Below are 20736 nucleotides of genomic sequence, written 5' to 3'. Positions count from 1 at the left end.
GACTTTGTGAGAGCGAATCGAAGATAATTTTTTTGACGTAACTCTGAAAGAAACGGAAGTTTGCGAAGATGAGTGAGCTCTGTACATAGTGAGAAGCAGGCCTTTCGTCGATGCTGCAAACACCGTGGAAGCCCTCACATTTTGAACCACTGGATTGCATGACAGCGAATACAGTAATTAAGGATAAAAAAAAAAAATACGGCCACCTTATCCATTTTTAGATATGTTTCAACCGAGTATCAGAATACTAATGTTTTACTTCTCTTGTATAACAAAACACCTTATCCATTTTTAGATATGTTTCAACCGAGTATCAGAATACTAATGTTTTACTTCTCTTGTATAACAAAACAAACTAAAAAAAAGACTTGATAGTTGATATCCTCCACAGGCCACAGCAATATAATCTGGAGTAGAATTAGTGAGTTGTGTGTGATCAGCAAACACTAGAGTCATGGCTGCTCGGAAGCTTCCCACTTTTCTTTCTCGATCTCTTTCTTCTTCTTCTTACTCCCTCTCCCTTTGTAAGTTATCTCTTACTCTTACCTTTTCCTCTTTCTCTACTGTTACCTACTTTGCTTAAATAGTTAAACTTGTATTTAATCTTCTATGATGTTATTTCTGAGTTACTCTTACCCGATCATAGACGAACTCACCAGCTGGTCCCGAGTCTCAGTACCACGCAATCTTTAGGGGTCAAGGCCGAGACACGAGAGGGTGGTACCGAGTCTGTTACCACCCGTTAAAGTCTTATCATCATCATTTCATCTTTAATGGCATGTATCTTCTCTCACGTAAAAGTAGATACTTCTTAAAACGACGGTTGAAGCTGATTTACATGAATTGATTACTCGGTTAAAACAGAGGAGCCAATGGTCCACTACCTAAAAAATTTAGCAGTAATGATCTAATTGGAAATAGTTGATGTCTTAATAATGGATTTAATTTGGTACTCCGTATTACTTTTTTTTATTCCGTTTTTGTTATGACACTTACTTCTATAACTTAAAGACTAGGGATTCAAACCTTCCACCTATCGTCTATAGTACTTCCAACATTAGGATAAGACCTCCTCGGTTAAATTTATGACACTCCCTCCGCACATAAGTGTTCGCCCCATTTCTCTAATATATGTGACGAGTATTTTATTGAAATGGGACGAACATAGGCGTGTGGAGGGAGTACAAGTTAAGGTTGTATATAATATACCTGCATGAAAATTTTGCTATCCTCAATGTTGTTTCCCTCCGCTACAGTTATCCTACGTAAAGCTGTAGGTATATTTGGATTAAATCCCATTTCAGTCAAAATTTATGTAAAATCTGTAATAGTGAATTCTAAAATTGTTGTGATTATTTAAGCAACGGAAATTTTATTTCAATCAATTCGATTTCTATTTCAATTTCTAACCTCTGCTTAGTAGTTACGCGGTTTTAGATCTCACCGAGACATGTTCCACACAAAATTCGAATGAGATGGGTTCACCTAACATCTGCCTCAACTTTAATACACAAGGAATTTATTCTGAATTCGTATGCTTTTACATAAGCCGAGGTGTAGAATACATATGTCTGATTGCCTTACGAACATTGTGAGTTATTAGTTAATTGATCGGCTACAACTATCAGGCAAAAGCTCAAGCAAGAGCTGGGGACGAAGCCTAAATCGATACAGCACTGCTGCTGCTGCTGCAGTCGAGACTCCTATTATTCCAAATGTCGATATAAAGTACACCCAACTTCTCATCAACGGCCAGTTTGTGGATGCTGCATCCGGTAAATCCTTACCACATTCGGATCATTTGTTGCTAAGTTTGAACTATTGGCTATATAAGTGCAATGACTTATTGACTTGAGGTCCTTATATTAACTTGTCTCAGGAAACACATTTCCTACCTACGATCCGCGGACTGGGGAAGTGATAGCTAATGTTGCTGAAGGTGATTTAGAGGACATCAACCGTGCAGTTGCTGCTGCTCGGAAAGCTTTTGACGAGGGTCCATGGCCTAGAATGTCAGCTTATGTAATAAAATTTGTCCCATATTCTCTCTTATCGTGGTCAATTGGCCTGTTCCATTTGATAGAACTATAAAATTTGTCCCATATTCACTTTAACCATTTTTGCACACAGCAATATTGTTACCCGATGCATAAAAGGCTCAAGCATGTAGCCAGTTAAGCAAGATTTAATGCATGTAACTATACCCATGGGCATAATAAACATACAGATTGTGTTCAGATGACTGAAAACAGAAGAATTATAGCCCGTTTAGAGAGTTATCTTAATTTATTCATCATATTTATGAAGTGAACTTTGCATGACTTCTGCAAATGCTTTTCTAGGAAAGATCAAGGATCATTTTGAAATTTGCTGATTTGGTCGAGAAATACAGTGAGGAGCTTGCTGCCTTGGAGACTTGGGATAATGGGAAGCCTTTACAGCAAGCTAAAACAGCAGAGGTGCCTATGTTTGTGCGGTTGTTTCATTACTACGCTGGTAACAACAAAGTTTATGTGGATTATATGGTCATATTTTTAGTTGTTTGTATATGGGATTATGTTTCTAAACATTGGTATGATTCATGTAGGTTGGACAGATAAAATCCATGGTCTGACAGTTCCTGCTGATGGTCCGCACCATGTTCAAATCTTGCATGAACCAATTGGTGTTGCAGGACAAATCATTCCATGGAATTTTCCTCTTCTTATGTTTGCTTGGAAAGTCGGCCCTGCTTTGGCATGCGGGAACACTATTGTCTTGAAGACAGCCGAGCAAACTCCATTGACTGCGCTTTATGTTGCAACACTCTTTCATGAGGTATGCTGTATGCACAATACCTGCATTACTTAAATAAGGTTGGATTACCATATAAGAAGGTCATTCCACTGGTAGCCTGATTTAATGTCAGATATACGTAAAAGTATAATACTCTCCAACTCTACTACTATAAGAATCCTCATGTTTTTGATGAAAAAAGGAAGTATTGAGTGTCATATCCATATCTGACACATGTGGATATGGGCCTAGGTCTGAATATAGGGCCTTTTTTTATGTATAACTGTAAACCATCTAATTTTGTCTGGATCTGTTGAAATATGACAATTAATCTAGTAAAGTTACAAAGTAACTCATTACATTACTACTCCTTGGAAGTTTTGTGTGATGTTCAATGTGATTAGAGTTACTACTCCTATAAGTTTAATGTAGAGGGAGTTTAAGCTTGTTCCTTAAATGTTTAAGGGAAGTTGCAAGTCCTTCTTCCACTATAAATAGTTCATGTGTTAGCTTGATTTAACACACAACAATAAAATACAAATTATCTTATATATCTTTTCTCTCCTTGTTTGATTATATCTGCCCCTAAAAACCATCAGGTTGTATCAGAGCCCATGGCTAAAGACCTGGGTTTCATGGGCCAAAGTTTGCAGACGGACGGGCAAAGTTTGCTCAGTTGAATTTGAAGAATTTGTCCGGTCTGAGTTAATACTAGGCCAAGTTTACAGCTGGACGAGCAAAGTTGCTCTGATTTGATTTGTTCAGTCTGTGTGAAAAAGTGGGCCTCACATGTAGAGGGAGTGTGAAGAAACTCAAAGTTCCACATGTGAGGACTGTCCCACATTAGTAAAAGAGGAGAAGAATTACCACTTTATAAGGCAAGGGGCTACTCCCTCTATTGCCAATTGGTTTTAGAGTGGAACCCTCTTGGGCCTGCGTTGTGGACTCTTTCTCCTCCGTTTGGGTGCGGCCAGACCCATTGTTGGATTTAACAATAAAAAACACCAAAAAAAAAAAAAAAAAACATATATACAGAAGCATGGCTTCATCATCAAGTTCAGCAATGCCCCTTCCGCACCAATTTTCGTAGGTGAAAATTATGATTTTTGGTGTATCAAGATGAAGGCTTTGTTAACTGCTCTAGATTTATGGGAGATTATCGAACAAGGGTTTAAACTACCTGAATCAACAGTTGAACAAAAGATATCAGCTAATGAACAAAAGGTAGTAAAGAGAAAACGACGAAGAATGCAAGAGCAATTGCATACTTACATTCTGCAATTGGAGAGGCGATTTTTCCAAGGATCGTCAATGCAACTTCGGCAAAAGAAATATGGGACATTCTAAAGGTGGAGTTTCGAGGCTCACAAAAAGTAAGAGCTATTAAACTCCAAAACTTGAGAAGAGATTTTGAAAACTTGAAAATGAAACCATCTGAATCAATGAAGGAGTATACGTCTCGAATCATTGATACAGTAAACCAAATGAAAATTTATGGCGACGATATTTCCGACAAGAGGATAGTCAACAAAACTCTTTGTAGTCTCGACAACAAATTCATTTTCATTGTTACCGCTATAGAAGAGTCGAAAGATGTTGATACATGGTCTCCGCAAGAATTATTTGGGTCTTTACAAGCCCATGAGTCAAAGGTGTCCGGTAGAAACGAAGGTTCATCGGAAGGAGCTTTTCAAGCAAAACATAAACAAAAGTCCCAAAATTTCAAAAATAACAAAAATAAGCAAATGTCCAAAGACAAGTCGAGTACTAATGGTACCGAAAAGAAAGGAATATTTCCACCTTGTGGAATCTGCGAAAAGACTAATCACATGGAGAAAAATTGTTGGAACAAAGATAAAACACCATGTGATATTTGTAAAAAGTTTGGACATGAACAAAAAGATTGTTGGTCCAGAGATCAACAAGCAAAGGCTAATGTTTCCGAAAGCGGAATCTTTGAAGATCAACTATTTTTGTCACGGTCAAGCCTCGACGAAAAGCAATAAAGATGTGTGGCTAGTTGATAGTGGTTGCACAAATCACATGACAAACAATGAAAGTATATTCACTCATATCGATACTTCATTGAAGACTCCGGTAAGGATGGGCGATGGTTCCATTATAGAGGCAAAAGGCAAAGGAACTATAGCCGTTCAAACAAAGAAAGGAACGCGCTACATTAGCAATGTCTTGTTAGTTCCTCTAATCTTGCCACAAATTTGCTAAGTGTCCCCCAGATGATGCAAAATGGTTACAATGTCAACTTTGAAGGAAATACATGTAACATTTATGATCATCATGGAAAGGAGATTGCTCGAATTGAAATGAAGAACAAAAGTTTTCCTCTTTCATGGACGTACCCAAAAGAAATTGTTGCCCGAGTAGAAGATAATGACTCTTGGCTATGGCATAAAAGACTTGGTCATTACAACTTTCATGCTTTACAAACTCTCCACGGAAAGGATATGTTAAGAGATTTGCCTTTGGTGAATCTTGAAAAAGACGTGTGTGAAGGTTGTCAATTGGGAAAAATGCATAGAGATTCTTTTCCACAAGATCAAGCATGGAGAGCTAAAGAGAAACTCGAGTTAGTGCATACTGATGTTTGTGGCCCCATGCGAACACTAACTGATGAGAGAAATAGGTATTTCATTCTTTTTATTGATGATCTTATAAGAATGACATGGGTCTACTTTCTTCGAGAACGCTCAGAAGTTCCCACCGTTTTCAAGAAGTTCAAGGCTATGGCTGAAAACCAAAGTGGTTGTAGCATGAAACGAATCAGATGAGACACGGAATATACATCAAACGAGTTTGACAAATTTTGTGAAGATGAAGGTATAACACATCAGCTTACCGTTGGTTATACACCACAACAAAATGGTGTCTGAAAGGGAAAATAGAACTGTTATGGAGATGGCGCGATGCATGCTATTTGAGAAGAAAATGCCTAAAAGATTTTGGCCCGCTGCTGTAAACACAACTGTATATCTTCTTAATAGGTGTCCAACCAAGGCTGTGACAGATAAAACACCTTTTGAAGCATGGACAGATCACAAGCCTACTGTGAAACACCTTAGAGTATTCGGCTCTTTGTGTTACATACATGTTCCTGCAGTAAATAGACACAAGTTGCAAAGGTTATCGACTTCTAAACTTGAAGACTCAAATATTAGTGATTAGTAGAGACATCGAAGTTGATGAAAATTCCTACTGGAATTGGGAAGAAGAGAAGGTGGTGAAACAACAATCAACACCTTGGAATTTTATGCAGGAAGATGAAAATTCACAAGGCCAAAATCAACAAGAGGATGTTTTTGAACATGTGTCTCCACCAAATTCTCCTAGAACACCACAAAATTCACCTTCAACTCCGAGAGAGTTATACAGAGATCAAGCAAGTTCTTCCAGGAATGAAGTTGAATCTTCTCCAGATTCTCAAAATGCTACGGGGCCGAGAGGTAAAAGACTTGTGGCTGATTTGTATGACAATAATGTTGCAATCCAAGAGAATCCAAGAGAATCCATTTGAATCATGTTTTGTTGCGGTTTATGAACCTAACAACTATCATGAAGCCTCTAAATATCAAGAATGGAGAGATGCAATGGAGGAGGAGCTTAAGATGATTGAAAAGAATCATACTTGGGATCTCACCGGAAGACCAAAACATAAGGATGTTGTTGGAGTCAAGTGGGTCTTTAGAACCAAATTCAATCCAGATGGTTCAGTTCAAAAGTACAAAGCAAGGCTCGTCGTGAAAGGTTATTCTCAACAGTATGGTACTGACTACACTGAGACGTTTGCCCCTGTTGCAAGACATGATACAATACGAACCTTAATTGCTTTGGCTGCTCAACATAAGTGGAACATCTATCAAATGGATGTAAAGTCAGCATTCTTGAATGGTTATCTCTAAGAAGAGATATATGTTGACCAACCAGAAGGATATGTCATAAAAGGGAAGGAAAATCAAGTTTATAGGCTCAAGAAAGCCCTTTATGGGCTGAAGCAAGCTCCACGAGCCTGGTACAGTCGAATTGATGAGTATTTACTAAAGTTTGGTTTTGAAAGAAGTCCAAGTGAGCCAACCTTATATGTGAAGAAAACAAAATCAGATTTGATGATCCTTTCTCTATATGTTGACGACTTGATTATAACCGGAAACAATCAAACTATGATTAGTGAATTCAAGAAGAATATGAAAAAGGAATTTGAGATGACTGATCTAGGCTTGATGAGTTTTTTCCTCGGTTTAGAAGTTAAGCAAGCATCGGAAGGTATCTTTATTTTACAAAAGAAATATGCAGAAGCTATTCTTAAGAGATTCAAGATGGATAGTTGCAAGGCTATGTCAACACCACTTGGAGTAAATGAGAAGCTTTCTAAGGATGATGGGGCTGAAAAGCCAGACCCTACCACTTATAGAGGTATAGTTGGATGTTTGCTTTATCAAACAGCTTCAAGACCTGATCTAATGTTCTCGGCAAGTCTTTTATCAAGGTTTATGCAAAACCCGAGTCAACTTCACTACATCACACTACATCACTGCGAAGAGAGTTTTAAGGTACATTCGAGGAAGTACACATTTGGGCCTTTGGTACAAACCAACTCAAAACTCTGAACTTGTCGGGTATACTGATAGTGATTGGGGTGGTTCCATTGATGACATGAGAAGTACATCCGGATATGCATATACACTAGGAAGTGGAATATTTTCATGGCAGTAACAAAAGCAAGATAATGTTGCTCAATCTACCGCAGAAGCACAATACATAGCAGCATGTGCAGCTGTAAATCAAGCGATCTGGTTGCGGAAAGTTCTCAAAGATATGGGAAAGGAGCAATTTACTCCAACCAAGTTACTTTGTGATAACCAATCAGCTATTGCCATTGCAAAAAATCCAGTGTGCCATAAGAGGACCAAGCAGGGACGAAGCTAGGACGGAATAATGACCGGGGCCGATTTGATCAAAATTGGCGATGTTTATCCTCATTTATTATAGGCCGTGACATCATTATTTAGCACCGTCGATAAATATTTATCCGTGCTATTTACGTTTTATATTTTTTGGAGAGGTATTTTAATTAAAAGATAATTTTGATATCGCCGAGCATGTATGACTTTTAGAGTTTTTGTTTTTTTATTGAACATACAACTAAATACTTATATTATTGTACTACATTGCTTTCTTTTGTCATATTTTATAGGTGTCTATTTTATATAACATTATAACAATAGTTTTATCATCTGATGAAAAAGATTTAGAAACATACAATAACCTTTTATACAACTCTATACAGAGTAATTGTTTATTTAAAGCGAGAGATTACGGATGAAAATGAAATGTTAAAAAATATAATAGTAATTAAGGGATGGAGCAAAAATGTATAGTACTTACTCTATATGGAAGGAATAAGAAAATTGTAAAAGAAAAAACCTATACTACGACTATCCGAGTAGTAGTAGACAAGAGATGGAGTATCATAGGATAAGAAATACATTGTAAAATAAAATAAATTAAAAAAAAACAAAAAAAATAGAAGCTACCAAGGATCGAACCTCTGATATTTTAAGATTTCTTAAATTTTGAGTGAGGGATGACATGAAACCACTAGGCCAATACAGAAGATTGAGTAAATATTCAACTTGTATACTATATAATCCTGTCAAGTTCACCCGGGCCATGGCCCATTTTGCCAAAGCCAAGCTTCGCCTCTGGGACCAAGCACTTCAAGATTAAGTACCATTTTGTGAGAGACACACAAAGAGAAGGTGAAATCAACCTCGAGTATTGTCCTACACAAGATCAACTTGCTGATATTTTCACCAAGGCATTACCTAAGCAAAAGTTTGAAGAACTAAGGAATCGGCTAGGAATGTCAGAATTAATTGTCAAAAGGAGGAGTGTTGAAATATGACAATTAATCTAGTAAAGTTACAAAGTAACTCATTACATTACTACTCCTTGGAAGTTTTGTGTGATGTTCAATGTGATTAGAGTTACTACTCCTATAAGTTTAATGTAGAGGGAGTTTAAGCTTGTTCCTTAAATGTTTAAGGGAAGTTGCAAGTCCTTCTTCCACTATAAATAGTTCATGTGTTAGCTTGATTTAACACACAACAATAAAATACAAATTATCTTAGATATCTTTTCTCTCCTTGTTTGATTATATCTGCCCCTAAAAACCATCAGGATCAAAGCTGGATAGACCACCAAGACGGTAAAGGTCTTCCCTCGAGTTTTAACACTGCCGCATTTTTAAGGTGTCGAATCTGATACACGATCAAGCTAGATCGACTTGGCACCAGTTGATTCAACTACTCTGTGGTTTGGAATATGGTTCAGACTTCGGACTATATTTCTTAATGGCAGTCTTAAATGGTCTTTTGATTGTGGGACAATTAATTGTCTCTCTTGTTATTATTGCTTGGCCAGATTCACAATTTTCATTCCTCTGTCCATTTATCCTTAAATATGGAGAATCGTGTTGCATCTCGGTGAAACTAACTTAGGTAAGATGATTATAAATCAACAAACAAAAGGTTCTAATGTTTTTCTGTACTAACAACAGGCTGGTCTTCCTCCGGGCGTTTTGAATATCGTTTCTGGCTTTGGTCCAACAGCCGGTGCAGCTCTTGCGAGTCATATGGATGTCGACAAGGTATTGATTGAACCGTTTGTGATAAAAAGATTCGATAAGATGATCCAAAATAGAACTTAAAGAATACGGCCAAAAGGGCCCAAAACCCTAAAGCTTGAGAGTTCTTGTTAGCTGCCTGCTTACTGGTTCATCCCTGCGTAATATAGATCGCTTTCACGGGATCAACTGAGACAGGACAAGCTGTTCTTGAACGAGCGGCAAAGAGCAATTTGAAACCAGTGACTTTGGAGCTCGGTGGAAAGTCCCCTTTCATTATATGTAAGGATGCTGATGTTGATAAAGCAGTGGAGCTCGCTCATTTTGCACTCTTCTTTAACCAAGTACTTTTACTTCCCCTTACTATGCATAGAATCCAAGCTTGTTACTTCAAGATTTTTCTTGTAAAGCTTTGGAGTTTTGTTATAGGGTCAATGCTGTTGTGCTGGTTCTCGGACCTTTGTGCATGAGAGTGTTTATGATGAGTTTGTGGAAAAGGCTACTGCTAGGGCCATGAAACGTACTGTTGGAGATCCGTTTCAGAGTGGTATTGAGCAAGGTCCTCAGGTGCGTTTTCTTCCCTCTTTGATTCATTATCATTGTGGCTTAGAAATCAATTTACTTACGACTGAAATTGAGGTTTGCCGTCTGTAACGACTTCCTGCAGATAGACAATGAGCAATTTGAGAAGATTTTAAGGTACATTAAATCTGGCGTTGATAACAATGCCAAGCTGGAATGTGGTGGAGAAAGGATTGGATCAAAGGGTTTCTTTATTCAACCCACTGTTTTCTCAAATGTGAAGGTATTTAAGGGTTCGTCTCGCTTTCGAATTGTCTGGGTTAGCCAAAAGTAGAACCTAACATACTTTATGTTTGATTAGGATGACATGCTTATTGCACAGGATGAGATCTTTGGCCCTGTACAGACTGTTTTGAAATTCAGGTGATTTTAAATGCTCGTTAGTTACATTTATGTGCACGATGCTATTCAATCACAACACTAGTTATTTTACTTAAAAACGGTTCACTTCGACTTCGTGTTGAAATAATCCTACTAAAAAACGGTCAGAAGTGAATCAAATTGATCCGAATGGCTACCATAAATAGGATGACTTGGGCTAATTAACACGGACCAGACCATAATACTCCGTAATTGGTTTTAAATGAGAGGGAGATTTCAAACAAAGATTACTATTTATCACGACACATAGTGTAGCTCCCAGCACATTCTTACTTTACCTATGTTAGCAGTAGTTTCATTTATGAGTAATTTGATGAAAGTTCCTACTCTAATATGACTGTATACTCTAATTCAAGGGACCTTGATGATGTAATTCGGAGGGCAAATGCAACACGATATGGACTAGCTGCTGGAGTCTTCACCAAAGATATCGACACTGCCAACACTCTGACACGGGCACTGAGGGCAGGAACTGTATGGGTGAATTGCTTCGATGTTTTCGACGCAGCAATTCCATTTGGAGGGTACAAGATGAGTGGCATGGGGAGGGAGAAGGGTGTGTACAGCCTGAATAACTACCTACAGGTAAAAGCTGTGGTTTCACCTCTCAAAAATCCAGCTTGGTTGTAACTTCTAACCCCATCATGGTCTCTGTTTCATGTTTGTGAGTAATAATAAATTCTTAATATCTGCTGTCTTTTTATATTTCAGAAATAATCATTGTGTGTATTTTTTTTTAATGTAATTCTTGTGTGTACTTTGTAAAGATCCGAGAGTTATCAATAATTTGACAGCTTATGCTCATGTTAAGAGAAAAATATATGTAGAAATATGTAAAAATTTAATGGATTATTTTATTTTATGATCAATCTTTTATGAAGGTTTTTAAAACGTTGATAGATGTTTTTTGACTTCTTCAAAATCTCTGAGTTACTTGTAGGACACATCGGAGGTGATTTTGGAAGTATGTTCACATTTTCGTTGTATGCTCATCTTACATTTTGTGTGTTCCTAGATGAATAGAATACTACACTCACATGTTGAAATTTATTTCTAGATAAAAATAAGCGGATGAATAGTCGGTGAGAGATTGAAGGTGGGCGGGGTGGCGTTTAAGCCACCTTGTCACCTGATATCCTTTATTTCTTTAAACAAAAAAAACTTGCTGTTCGGGTTCGGAATGTGGTACCTTGTTGGGCGTGCACGAGCACTTGGACCGAAGAGGTCAAACCACCCACTTAACTTTCTTTTGGCACGCTTATTTTAATACTTAGGCTTTGTTCATTTGTCTTCATTTCAACTCAGTTTAGTTCAATTTAGTTAAATTAATTTCGTTCAATTCAATACAATTTAGTTCAGCTCAGTCAATTTCAAGTTAATTCAGTTCATTTTAGTTCAAGTAAACTCTATTAAGTTGGCTGATTTCAGCTCTACTTATCTTAAAGTTTATAGTTATTAGGATCAATTGATGAAAACAGTCTTTAATGTTGCACTTTTTAAAAATTAATACTTTATCAATTTTTTTTTTAAACTTAATACCTTAATGTGCACTATGTTCACATTTTGATACCTTAATTAAGTGGATTCAGGCAAAAAAAAAAAATAGAAAATTCCGGCAAACTCTTTATTATTGTTGTTGTTGTTGTTGTTGTTGTTGTTGTTACTATTATTATTACTAGTTTTCATGCCCGTGCGTTGCACGGATATTAAAATAATGCGTGATAAATTTCACAATATAATGGAATATGGTACATAATTCATGTTTAAACAATTATGTACGCCGCATGACCAACAAATAATTCTCGTTAACATAATATCGAAATGAGAATAAATGAGTGTTTGATTAATAAATATTTTTTGTTACAAAAATAAAACCAAGATGAAGTTTATACATATGAATATGATGTGTAAGCCTTACAAAAGCACAAAATAACAGCTATTTTATCTTACACAAACTGAATATAAAGACTAGAAAACAATAAAGCATAAAGCATAAAGTAATAAAGTGAGTTCAGATTTGTTTGCTTGCTAAAAGGTCAAATAAGATGTGTAAGCCTTAGGAGAATGGCCCTTGGCAGCTGCAAATATTCAAGCACAAGAGGTTAGGAGGAGTCCCAAGTCGTGCCCAGCCCTTGTTTAGCCAAAAGAAGGAAGTTGAAAGTGACAACCCATTCTCTAAAACAACCTAATTTCTGATAGACAAAATGTGTCCTTAAGCTACTTCTTTAATCCTGCATTTTTAGGACCAATGACTCTAGATAAAGTTGCTCCAAACTCTCTAAATTATCCAGTCTAGGCTTTGGTTTCATGACTTTGGCATTTGTAAAGCTCCTGGACCTCAAAACAGAAGACAGACCAAAACCAGGTTGGAGAACAACTTAGGAATTCAGACGCATCTTTTAGGAGACATATCTCTTAGCTCCAGATGAATCTTAAAGCCTATGATAGCTCATTGGAAAGCTAATAAAGTTAACTTTCACCTCAAAAAAGAATCACCCTAAAACATGGAGTAAATCTTGAGTTATTCAACGTTTAGTTTACATAGGTCATGGGCTATCCAATAATGCGTAGTCTGTTTGCATCGGCCATAACTCAAGCTATAGACCCGATATGGAGGTGATTCAAAATCCATGGTTTGTCTAAGATCCCAAGCTTTCCAATGACATAAGAATCATCGTATTTTCATGAGTAAAACTTGAGATATAGAGCTTGGAAGTTAGGCTTGCTGTATTGACACTTCAAAAAGCGACGAAATGCATTCAATTGTGAACCGTTCCTTAGACTGTTTCTTTTAGCTTAAAAATGAATCACAATGCAACAAATTTTGTTGCAGGTTGTATTTGGTATCACGTGGGAGACGGGACGAGCCACGAGCTTGGGTGACATTCGAGTCAAGCATAGCTTGTTAGAAGAGTATAGTAGTCACGAGTTGTATTTTTTTTATTTATTCATTTATGGTTATGTAATTCACTAAACTTGTCATTTATATTAAATGTTTCTTAATTGCAACTCCGATTTACCGCGTCGGGAAACCGAGATGGTGACATCCTCTTATTACCTTGGCCGGGTAAGAAACGGGTGTTACACTAACAGGGAAAAGGGGAATCCCCAAGAAAGGAAGGGAAACTCACCTTGAGTGAAGCCCGAACTTTGAAGAATAGCAAGCTTTACACTATTACTAGATTTAATGCCCGTGCGATCCGGGCCTTGAGTAATCCACATTAATATTCTCTTTTGGACTTGCAATGTGATTGTTCTCCATATAATAGAAATGCGAAAGTGATTGCTTGGTTGCCTATAAAGAAAAGTAGGAGGTGTAATTTCTTAGGATTTAGACTCTGTTATTTGGATTGAAATTGTTGAACTGAACTGAACTGATTTGATCTGAACTAAACTTATTACAAATAAAAACCTTAGTAATAGTAATAGTAATAGTAATAATAATAAAATATTACTCCCTTCATACAACTCTAATTGTCAGATCTATTGTAACTGAACGGAACTTATAAAAATTAAAATTAAGTCAAAAGAACATGACCTTACAGTATAAAATACTCCATAATAAATTGTAATGCAAATCCGCACATATGGAAACATCTTTAAACGTAACTCAACATTTTCGTCTTTGTGGCTGAATATATAAAACCAAATTTGCTCATATTCACAACCAAAATAATAAATCACTATCTTACCCATAATATACTCTAAGCTTTGTTAATTCCGATAAAAACATTTTCACAACGAATAACCAAATGATAAAGACATTTGTACCAAATGTGACATAAAAATAGAGGCACCATTGTTAAATAATAATTTATACTCTATATAACTTAAAATTTATCTATGAAGGTCGTGGTTCTTATAAGTTATATCCCTTCCAACCAAGAAACTTTGGATTAGTAATACTATAAGTAAAGTTTTAATGAATGAAGAGTGAAAATATATTAAAATATGGGTATATCAAGAGAATATGGAGGGCAATTCTAAGCATTTGTTTTCGAGAGATGAGAGAGAATGTTCTAAAGAAATACAGTTAGGCATGAGAGAAACCAAAAAAAAATTTGACCCACCTTAACCACTCTGAACCACCGACCTCCCCTAGTTTGATGAATTCCACCCACCTTCTGACCACCCCTCTGGCTCCCTCCTCCACCACCTCCATTGATCCTAAGGTTCGCGCACCGCACGATGGTCTCCTCCCTCCGCCTACCCCGGTTTGTAACAGATCGACACCAAAACCCCCTCCCCTTCTCCGATCAATCCACCGCTTCCAGAAACCTCAACCCCTTCACCGATCTCTTACAAATCGGCCCTCACTAACTCCCTTCTCAACCAAACCCCCAAAACCCCAGCAACCGCCTTCCCCATTTTTACCCCAAAACCACTCAACTGCCATAAATCTCCTGACCCTTCAATTGATCTACCTCAAATCGTGATTAATTCTATTAATGCTAAATGGGAAAGCACCCTGATCATCAAGCTAACTGGGAAATCTATTGATTCCGGTCATCTTGTTTCGAGTATTATAGCTCTTTGGAATTGCAAAAGTAAAATCCAACTGATCGGGTTAGGTAAAGGATTCTACTCATGCAAAATCGATTCTAACTCTGATCTCACCCATGTTAAAGAGAATGGGCCGTGGTTCCTCCAAGGCCACTATCTCCATGTCCAAGCTTGGGCTCCAAATTTCCAACCATCGACGGCATCGATCACCTCAATCCCCACTTGGATTATCTTACCGGAACTTCCAATCGAGTATCACAGACCCGACATCCTCAAAGCTATTGGTAATTCTATTGGGCGATTCATTAAGTATGATCCTAATGGGATGAGTAGAAATAATGCTAGATTCGCCAGGATATTCGTTCACCTTGATCAATCAAAACCGACTCCTTCAAAAATCTGGTTGGGATCGTTCTGCCAAGAAATTAAGCTCGCTGATAAACAATTGTTCTGTGTTTTGTGTCACGGGTTCTGCAATGGGGTGTGCACATCTTCCAATGCTCCTGTGGCCCCGCCCAAGCCTGATGTCACATTTCAACAATCCTCTGCTGACAATACTGATAAGGTTAGCAAAAAGAAAGATGATCCCTCTTTGTCAAACTCTGACTCTTGGACCATGGTACCGTTTAAGGTTCCCTGCAAGCACACTTTACCCTCCTCCCCTTTTTCTGGTTTGTCCCATATACCCCCCCTTTTATCCCTTCTAGTGAAATTCTGGACTCTGACTCTTGCCCCACCGCCTTTTCAAAAATTAAATTTAACCTTGACCAACTTTTTGGTTTACCTCCCCTTATTTCCTTTCTCCCCCAACCTGTTCCCTTCTCATCCCTTTCCTCTCTCCTCACAAAAACAAAACCACTTTCTCAAATCACCTTTACCCACTGTAATGATGCCTCTCCTGATGCCTCCCAAAACACAACCACTAACAGATCCGTCCTTCCCTCAGAATATGATACTCCTCAAACTCCTCATCCCGTCCTCCTACCTCCCACCAACAATCCTCTTCCACTCTCTGCCCCTGACCCGAGACCCTCTAACACTGATCCTGTACCACCAAGATGCAACACCCGAGGATTATTACCAACCCCCACCTCTCATTCTCCCAGAAGCCCCCATAAACGAAATAACTTTTACACTAGAAAGTTGCCTCGTCTCGCCTCAAGTAACCGTTCCCAGCCTCCGAGCCATCCTTGCAAACCCGTACAAACCCCCTCTAATCTGCCCAAACATTTGTCGCATCAACACTCGCCTCCTCTCGGGCTGCCTGGAGCCTGCTCACCCGCCGGACCTATCCGACCTCCCAACCCTTCCGCCGGTACTCCTGTGCTTTCTGAAGTGGTTCCTCAAAGAATGGCACACCTTCCACCCATCCCTAACCATTCCACCCGAGCTCCAGTTTCTAATGGACCCTACTCCCATCTTGCCTCGATTAAGGAGGGTCTTTCTATTGAGCTCAACCTCTAAGAAAGTGCTTGCAGCAAGCTTCTCCAATTCGATAGTGAATTTCAGAACCCTATCTTTGATGGCGGAACTGGATGTAAAAGTCAGTTGGGAGCGAGTCCCGGCCCTGGATCACAGAGAAATTTCATTGATCCTCTGCGGGACCAACCACCAACCCAGCAGTGCTTGTCCAAACCGCGGGCCAAGCGTGGCAGAGGAAGAGGACTGCCCGAGAGCTCCAGACGAGCTAACTAAATCCCCCCTTCTACCCGCAAGCATGAATATTCTTTATTGGAACTGTCGTGGTATCGCCAGACCTTCCTTTCGCACTCATTTCTCTTACCTTATCAATGCCCACAAGCCCTCCATTGTGATTCTTTCTGAAACTAGAGTGAGTTCTCCTAATTCCTTGTCCATCGTGCGTAAGCTCCCTTTTGATTCGGTTGAGGTGTTGGACCCGGTGGGATTTACGGGCGGTATCATTATTCTCTGGAATGGTGAGAAGGCTGCGGTTACTCTCATCAACAAAGGCGAGCAGTCCATCAAAGCGGTGGTTCAGGTACACTCGACCAACTTTAATTTTTTACTTACTGCTGTTTATGGTAGCCCCAAATTCAGACTCAGACGCACTCTCTGGACCGACCTTGTGAACCTCTCTGTCATTGTTCACCTCCCTTGGGTGTGCATTGGGGACTTCAATGAAGTTTGTTGTAGTACCGATAAGCCTGGGGGTCGTGGTATAAAGCAAAATAGAGTCAACCTCTTTAATTCTACTATGGACTTGTGTAATCTTATCAACATTGGGTTCTCTGGACCGAAGTTTACCTGGACCAATAAACGCCGTGTTAATCCCATCCTTGAGCGGCTTGACCGGGTTTGGGTCAATCAGTCGTGGCTAGACCAGTACCCCAATTCCCATAACCTCCACCTTACTAGGCTGTCCTCAGACCACTGCCCCATCATCCTCAATACCTCCCTCACTACACCCCTTGTGAATAGATCCTTTAAGTTTGAAAACTTCTGGATGTCTGACCCATGTTTTCTCCCTCTGGTCACTCATACTTGGCCCTCCTTGACCGAGAATGTCCCCTCTAAAGTCTATAATCTTAGCCTCACCTTGTCTGACTGGTCGGCCTTGACCTTTGGTACCCTTCCTAAGAAGAAAAGGATCCTTAACTCTCGTCTCTTAGGAGTCCAGCGAGAGTTATGCACTCACCCTAATTCCGACTTCCTTCTTAATCTCAATGACTCCCTAACCCGTGACCTTGACCGTGTCCTCGATTTTGAGCACCTTTACTGGAAGGACCGAGCCCATTTAAACTGGCTTACCGATGGAGACCGTAATACTTCCTTTTTTCAGAAATCCGTCGTCCTCCGTAGGAGCTTTAACCGTATCCTTTCTTTAACTAATGACGTTGGTTTGGTCATCACGGGTCATGCTGCCCTTAACACCCACATCACCAACTTCTTCAAAAATCTCTACAACACTAGCAAAGACATTGTTCATCTTCTTCCCCCTCCCAGTTACCCACACATGGGCTCTTCTCCTATCACTACCTATACGATCCCTTGTGTTGACGAGATCCGCCTTGCCCTCTTCTCTTTGGGCTCTAATAAAGCCTCGGGCCCTGACGGATATCACGCTGGCTTTTACAAAAGGTGCTGGCATGTCATCAAATCTGACATCACTTCGTTCATTCAACGCATCTTCCTTTCCAAATCTGTCCCAGCTTCCATAAACAAGACTTCCATCTCTCTCATTCCCAAAATCCCCTCCCCCCAAACCATTTTTAACTTCCGACCCATTAGCCTCTGTAACACTACTTATAAGATTATCACCAAAATCCTTGTCAACCGTCTTAAGCCCCATATGCATGATATCATCACACCTAACCAGGGTAGCTCTATCCCCGGAAGAGGTACCGACACCAACTACATCATTGCTTCTGAGATTCTCCATTCGATGCATTTTTCCAAGATTAAGCTGGGCTGGTTCGCTCTCAAGCTCGATCTTGAAAAGCTCTTTGATAGACTTGAGTGGGACTTTATCAGAACCTGCCTTTTCTCTATCAACATCGACCCCGGAACCATTGATCTCATTATGAGCTGTATCTCCTCTTCCTCAGCTCATGTTAACCTTAATGGCTCCCCTCTTGACAGCTTCCTTCCCTCACGGGGAATCAGACAAGGAGACCCCCTTTCTCCCTACCTCTTCATCATTTGCATGAAGGCCCTCTCTAACCTCATTCATCAATCTTGTTGCGACAACGAGTGGTCCTCCTTCCCCCTTGGGAAAGGTGGAGCCTCCTTTTCCCACCTTCTCTTCGCTGATGACATTCTTGTCTTTGGGAGAACCTCGGACAAGAACCTTTGTGCCCTCCAAGACACCATCCTCTCTTTCTGCTCTAACTCTGGCCAGAAGATCAATTGCCTCAAGAGTAAAATCATCTTTTCCAAGAATACCCCCCCCCCCCCCTCTGAGATTACTCTTTTTGAAAATGCTCTCGGCATCAAAAGAGCTAGCAACCTCGGTACCTACTTAGGCTTCCCGCTTATGGGAAAAAAACCTAAGAGATCCGACCTCACCTTTATTGTCAACAATTTACAAGCCAAACTTGCAAGCTGGAAATCCCGCTACCTCTCTAGGGCAGGCCGAATTTGCAGCTTGCAAGTTTGCCATCCCTTCTCATACTATGCAATGCATCCGACTTCCCTCCTCTATCCTTCATGACATTGATATGACCAAACTAGCAAATAGTTTGGGAGGAGTGTATAGGTCATATAAAAGTCTGTAAAAGTTGGAGTTAATCTCGTTAACAACGTCTGCTTCATAATGATATTTTTATGATTTAATAATTAGGCTTAACTATATAAAAGTACTTAACTAACATGCGTAACTTGATGGACCATCAATACAAATTCACAAAGTAAAAAGTGAATTATAAGCATAAAGTGGAAATTTATCAGTAATGATACAAACCTTGTGACGACTTTTCGTGTTATTTCCATCACTTTTGGTCTCCATATCTCAACATCCCTGAAAAAACCAAAAAAGTATTTAAATAACTACAGTAAAAACTAAATTCATGGAGAAAAAACTACATAAAAAAATAAAATCATATAACTGTCAAACTTCAATAAAAACTTGAGCAAATACAATAACAGTAAGTTAGAAGATTGTCCAAAAAAATATATTCTAAGAGCCTTAACGGTAAGTTAGACGATTATGTGCAAAAAAATATATTCTAAGAGCCTTCGAGGACAATCTCAAATGGGATGCTATTTATATATGATTAAAACTGAAAATGCGTGCGTTAGTTTGAGTTGCATGAGAATGACTATGATTCTACGACTCCACATATAAGATAATTGTGTTCAGTAACAATATTGCTAGTTATTTGTCCCACATTGAACTCTATCTAATTGGGCAAAAAAGATAGATCTTTATCTAAATTAATACATGTTTACTATATTAAATAGCTTTAGTATTTCGTAAGAGTTGGAGACTCTCTAATCGCTCGAAAAAAGCTTCCTTTAATAATATAGATAGATAGATAGATAGATTAATCCCACCAAATTAAAGACACGTCTTTAAGTGGTTAGCATGTAGTCCAGACATCTCATCAAATCTGTCAAGTCAATCTCGGACTGCCATAACAGACGGTACATCCATGTGAATAAAATCAAGAAGATCGTCAGCGAACACCAAATGGGTAAGGCGAAGTTTAACACACTTCGGATGGTAAGAGAACCCTTAAAATTTATGTAATTTTCTCAGCATTCTTGAGAGCATTTCCATACAAATTAAAAAAAGATAAGGGGAGAGCGGGACCCCCGCCATATACTTCTCTTACCGGGAAAAAAACCTTCTACAAACTCATTAATATTAAGAGAATAATAAGGAGTACTGACACATCCCATTATCCAATCAACAAAGACCTTAGGGAACAATAAAGAGTGACGATATTTAAGAAGAAACTCCGAATTAACCGAATCAAAGGCTTTACGAATATCAACCTTAGCCATACATCTAGAGGATATATACTTCCTTTGATGATGGCTAGTAAGTTCAAAGGAGGGAATTATCAAAAATGTCTCGATCAATCACAAAAGTAGCCTATTTTGGCCCCACAATCTCTCCCAACACCCCTCGAAGCCTATTAGCAAGAATTTTACTAACAGTTTTATAAAATGGGGTAAAACAAGAAATAAGCCTGAGGCGTATCACACTTCGGAATAAGCATCATTAAAGTAGAATTAGCCGAGTAGAATTAGCCGCTTTCGAAAGCACACCCTTCATAAAATATTCCCTGACTGCTGCCCTAAAATCGCCGCCCACAATACTCTAAGCATCAACAAAAAAAAACCGAAGAGTAGTAGCCATCAACACCCGGAATCTTATCTCTATTTATAAA

General features: G+C 38.9%; 1 protein-coding gene across 1 annotated transcript; it reads left to right on the top strand.

Annotated features, from left to right (window-relative positions):
- Positions 1–249: 249 nt before the first annotated feature.
- LOC141609281 (benzaldehyde dehydrogenase, mitochondrial-like) lies at positions 250–11182 on the top strand. Its single transcript, XM_074428394.1, has 11 exons — positions 250–524; positions 1629–1775; positions 1880–2022; positions 2343–2496; positions 2588–2817; positions 9350–9439; positions 9586–9759; positions 9845–9982; positions 10083–10220; positions 10299–10360; positions 10735–11182. Exons 1-11 carry the CDS (start codon positions 455–457, stop codon positions 11006–11008), a joined length of 1620 nt encoding a protein of 539 aa, XP_074284495.1. The 5' UTR covers positions 250–454; the 3' UTR covers positions 11009–11182.
- Positions 11183–20736: the final 9554 nt, after the last annotated feature.

The sequence above is a fragment of the Silene latifolia genome, chromosome 1 (genome assembly GCF_048544455.1).
Source record: "Silene latifolia isolate original U9 population chromosome 1, ASM4854445v1, whole genome shotgun sequence".
In the NCBI taxonomy this organism is placed as follows: Eukaryota; Viridiplantae; Streptophyta; class Magnoliopsida; order Caryophyllales; family Caryophyllaceae; genus Silene; species Silene latifolia.
Note: the sequence above shows the minus strand (reverse complement) of the source record. Positions and strands in the feature narration are given on the sequence as shown.

What these genes read in the sequence shown, in the direction of transcription:
- LOC141609281 (XM_074428394.1), top strand. Translation starts at nt 455, where the DNA reads ATGGCTGCTCGGAAGCTTCCCACTTTTCTTTCTCGATCTCTTTCTTCT. An exon ending in GTCATATGGATGTCGACAAG is followed by an intron (nt 9,440 to 9,585) that starts GTATTGATTGAA and finishes TGCGTAATATAG; the next exon opens with ATCGCTTTCACGGGATCAAC. An exon ending in TTGCACTCTTCTTTAACCAA is followed by an intron (nt 9,760 to 9,844) that starts GTACTTTTACTT and finishes GTTTTGTTATAG; the next exon opens with GGTCAATGCTGTTGTGCTGG.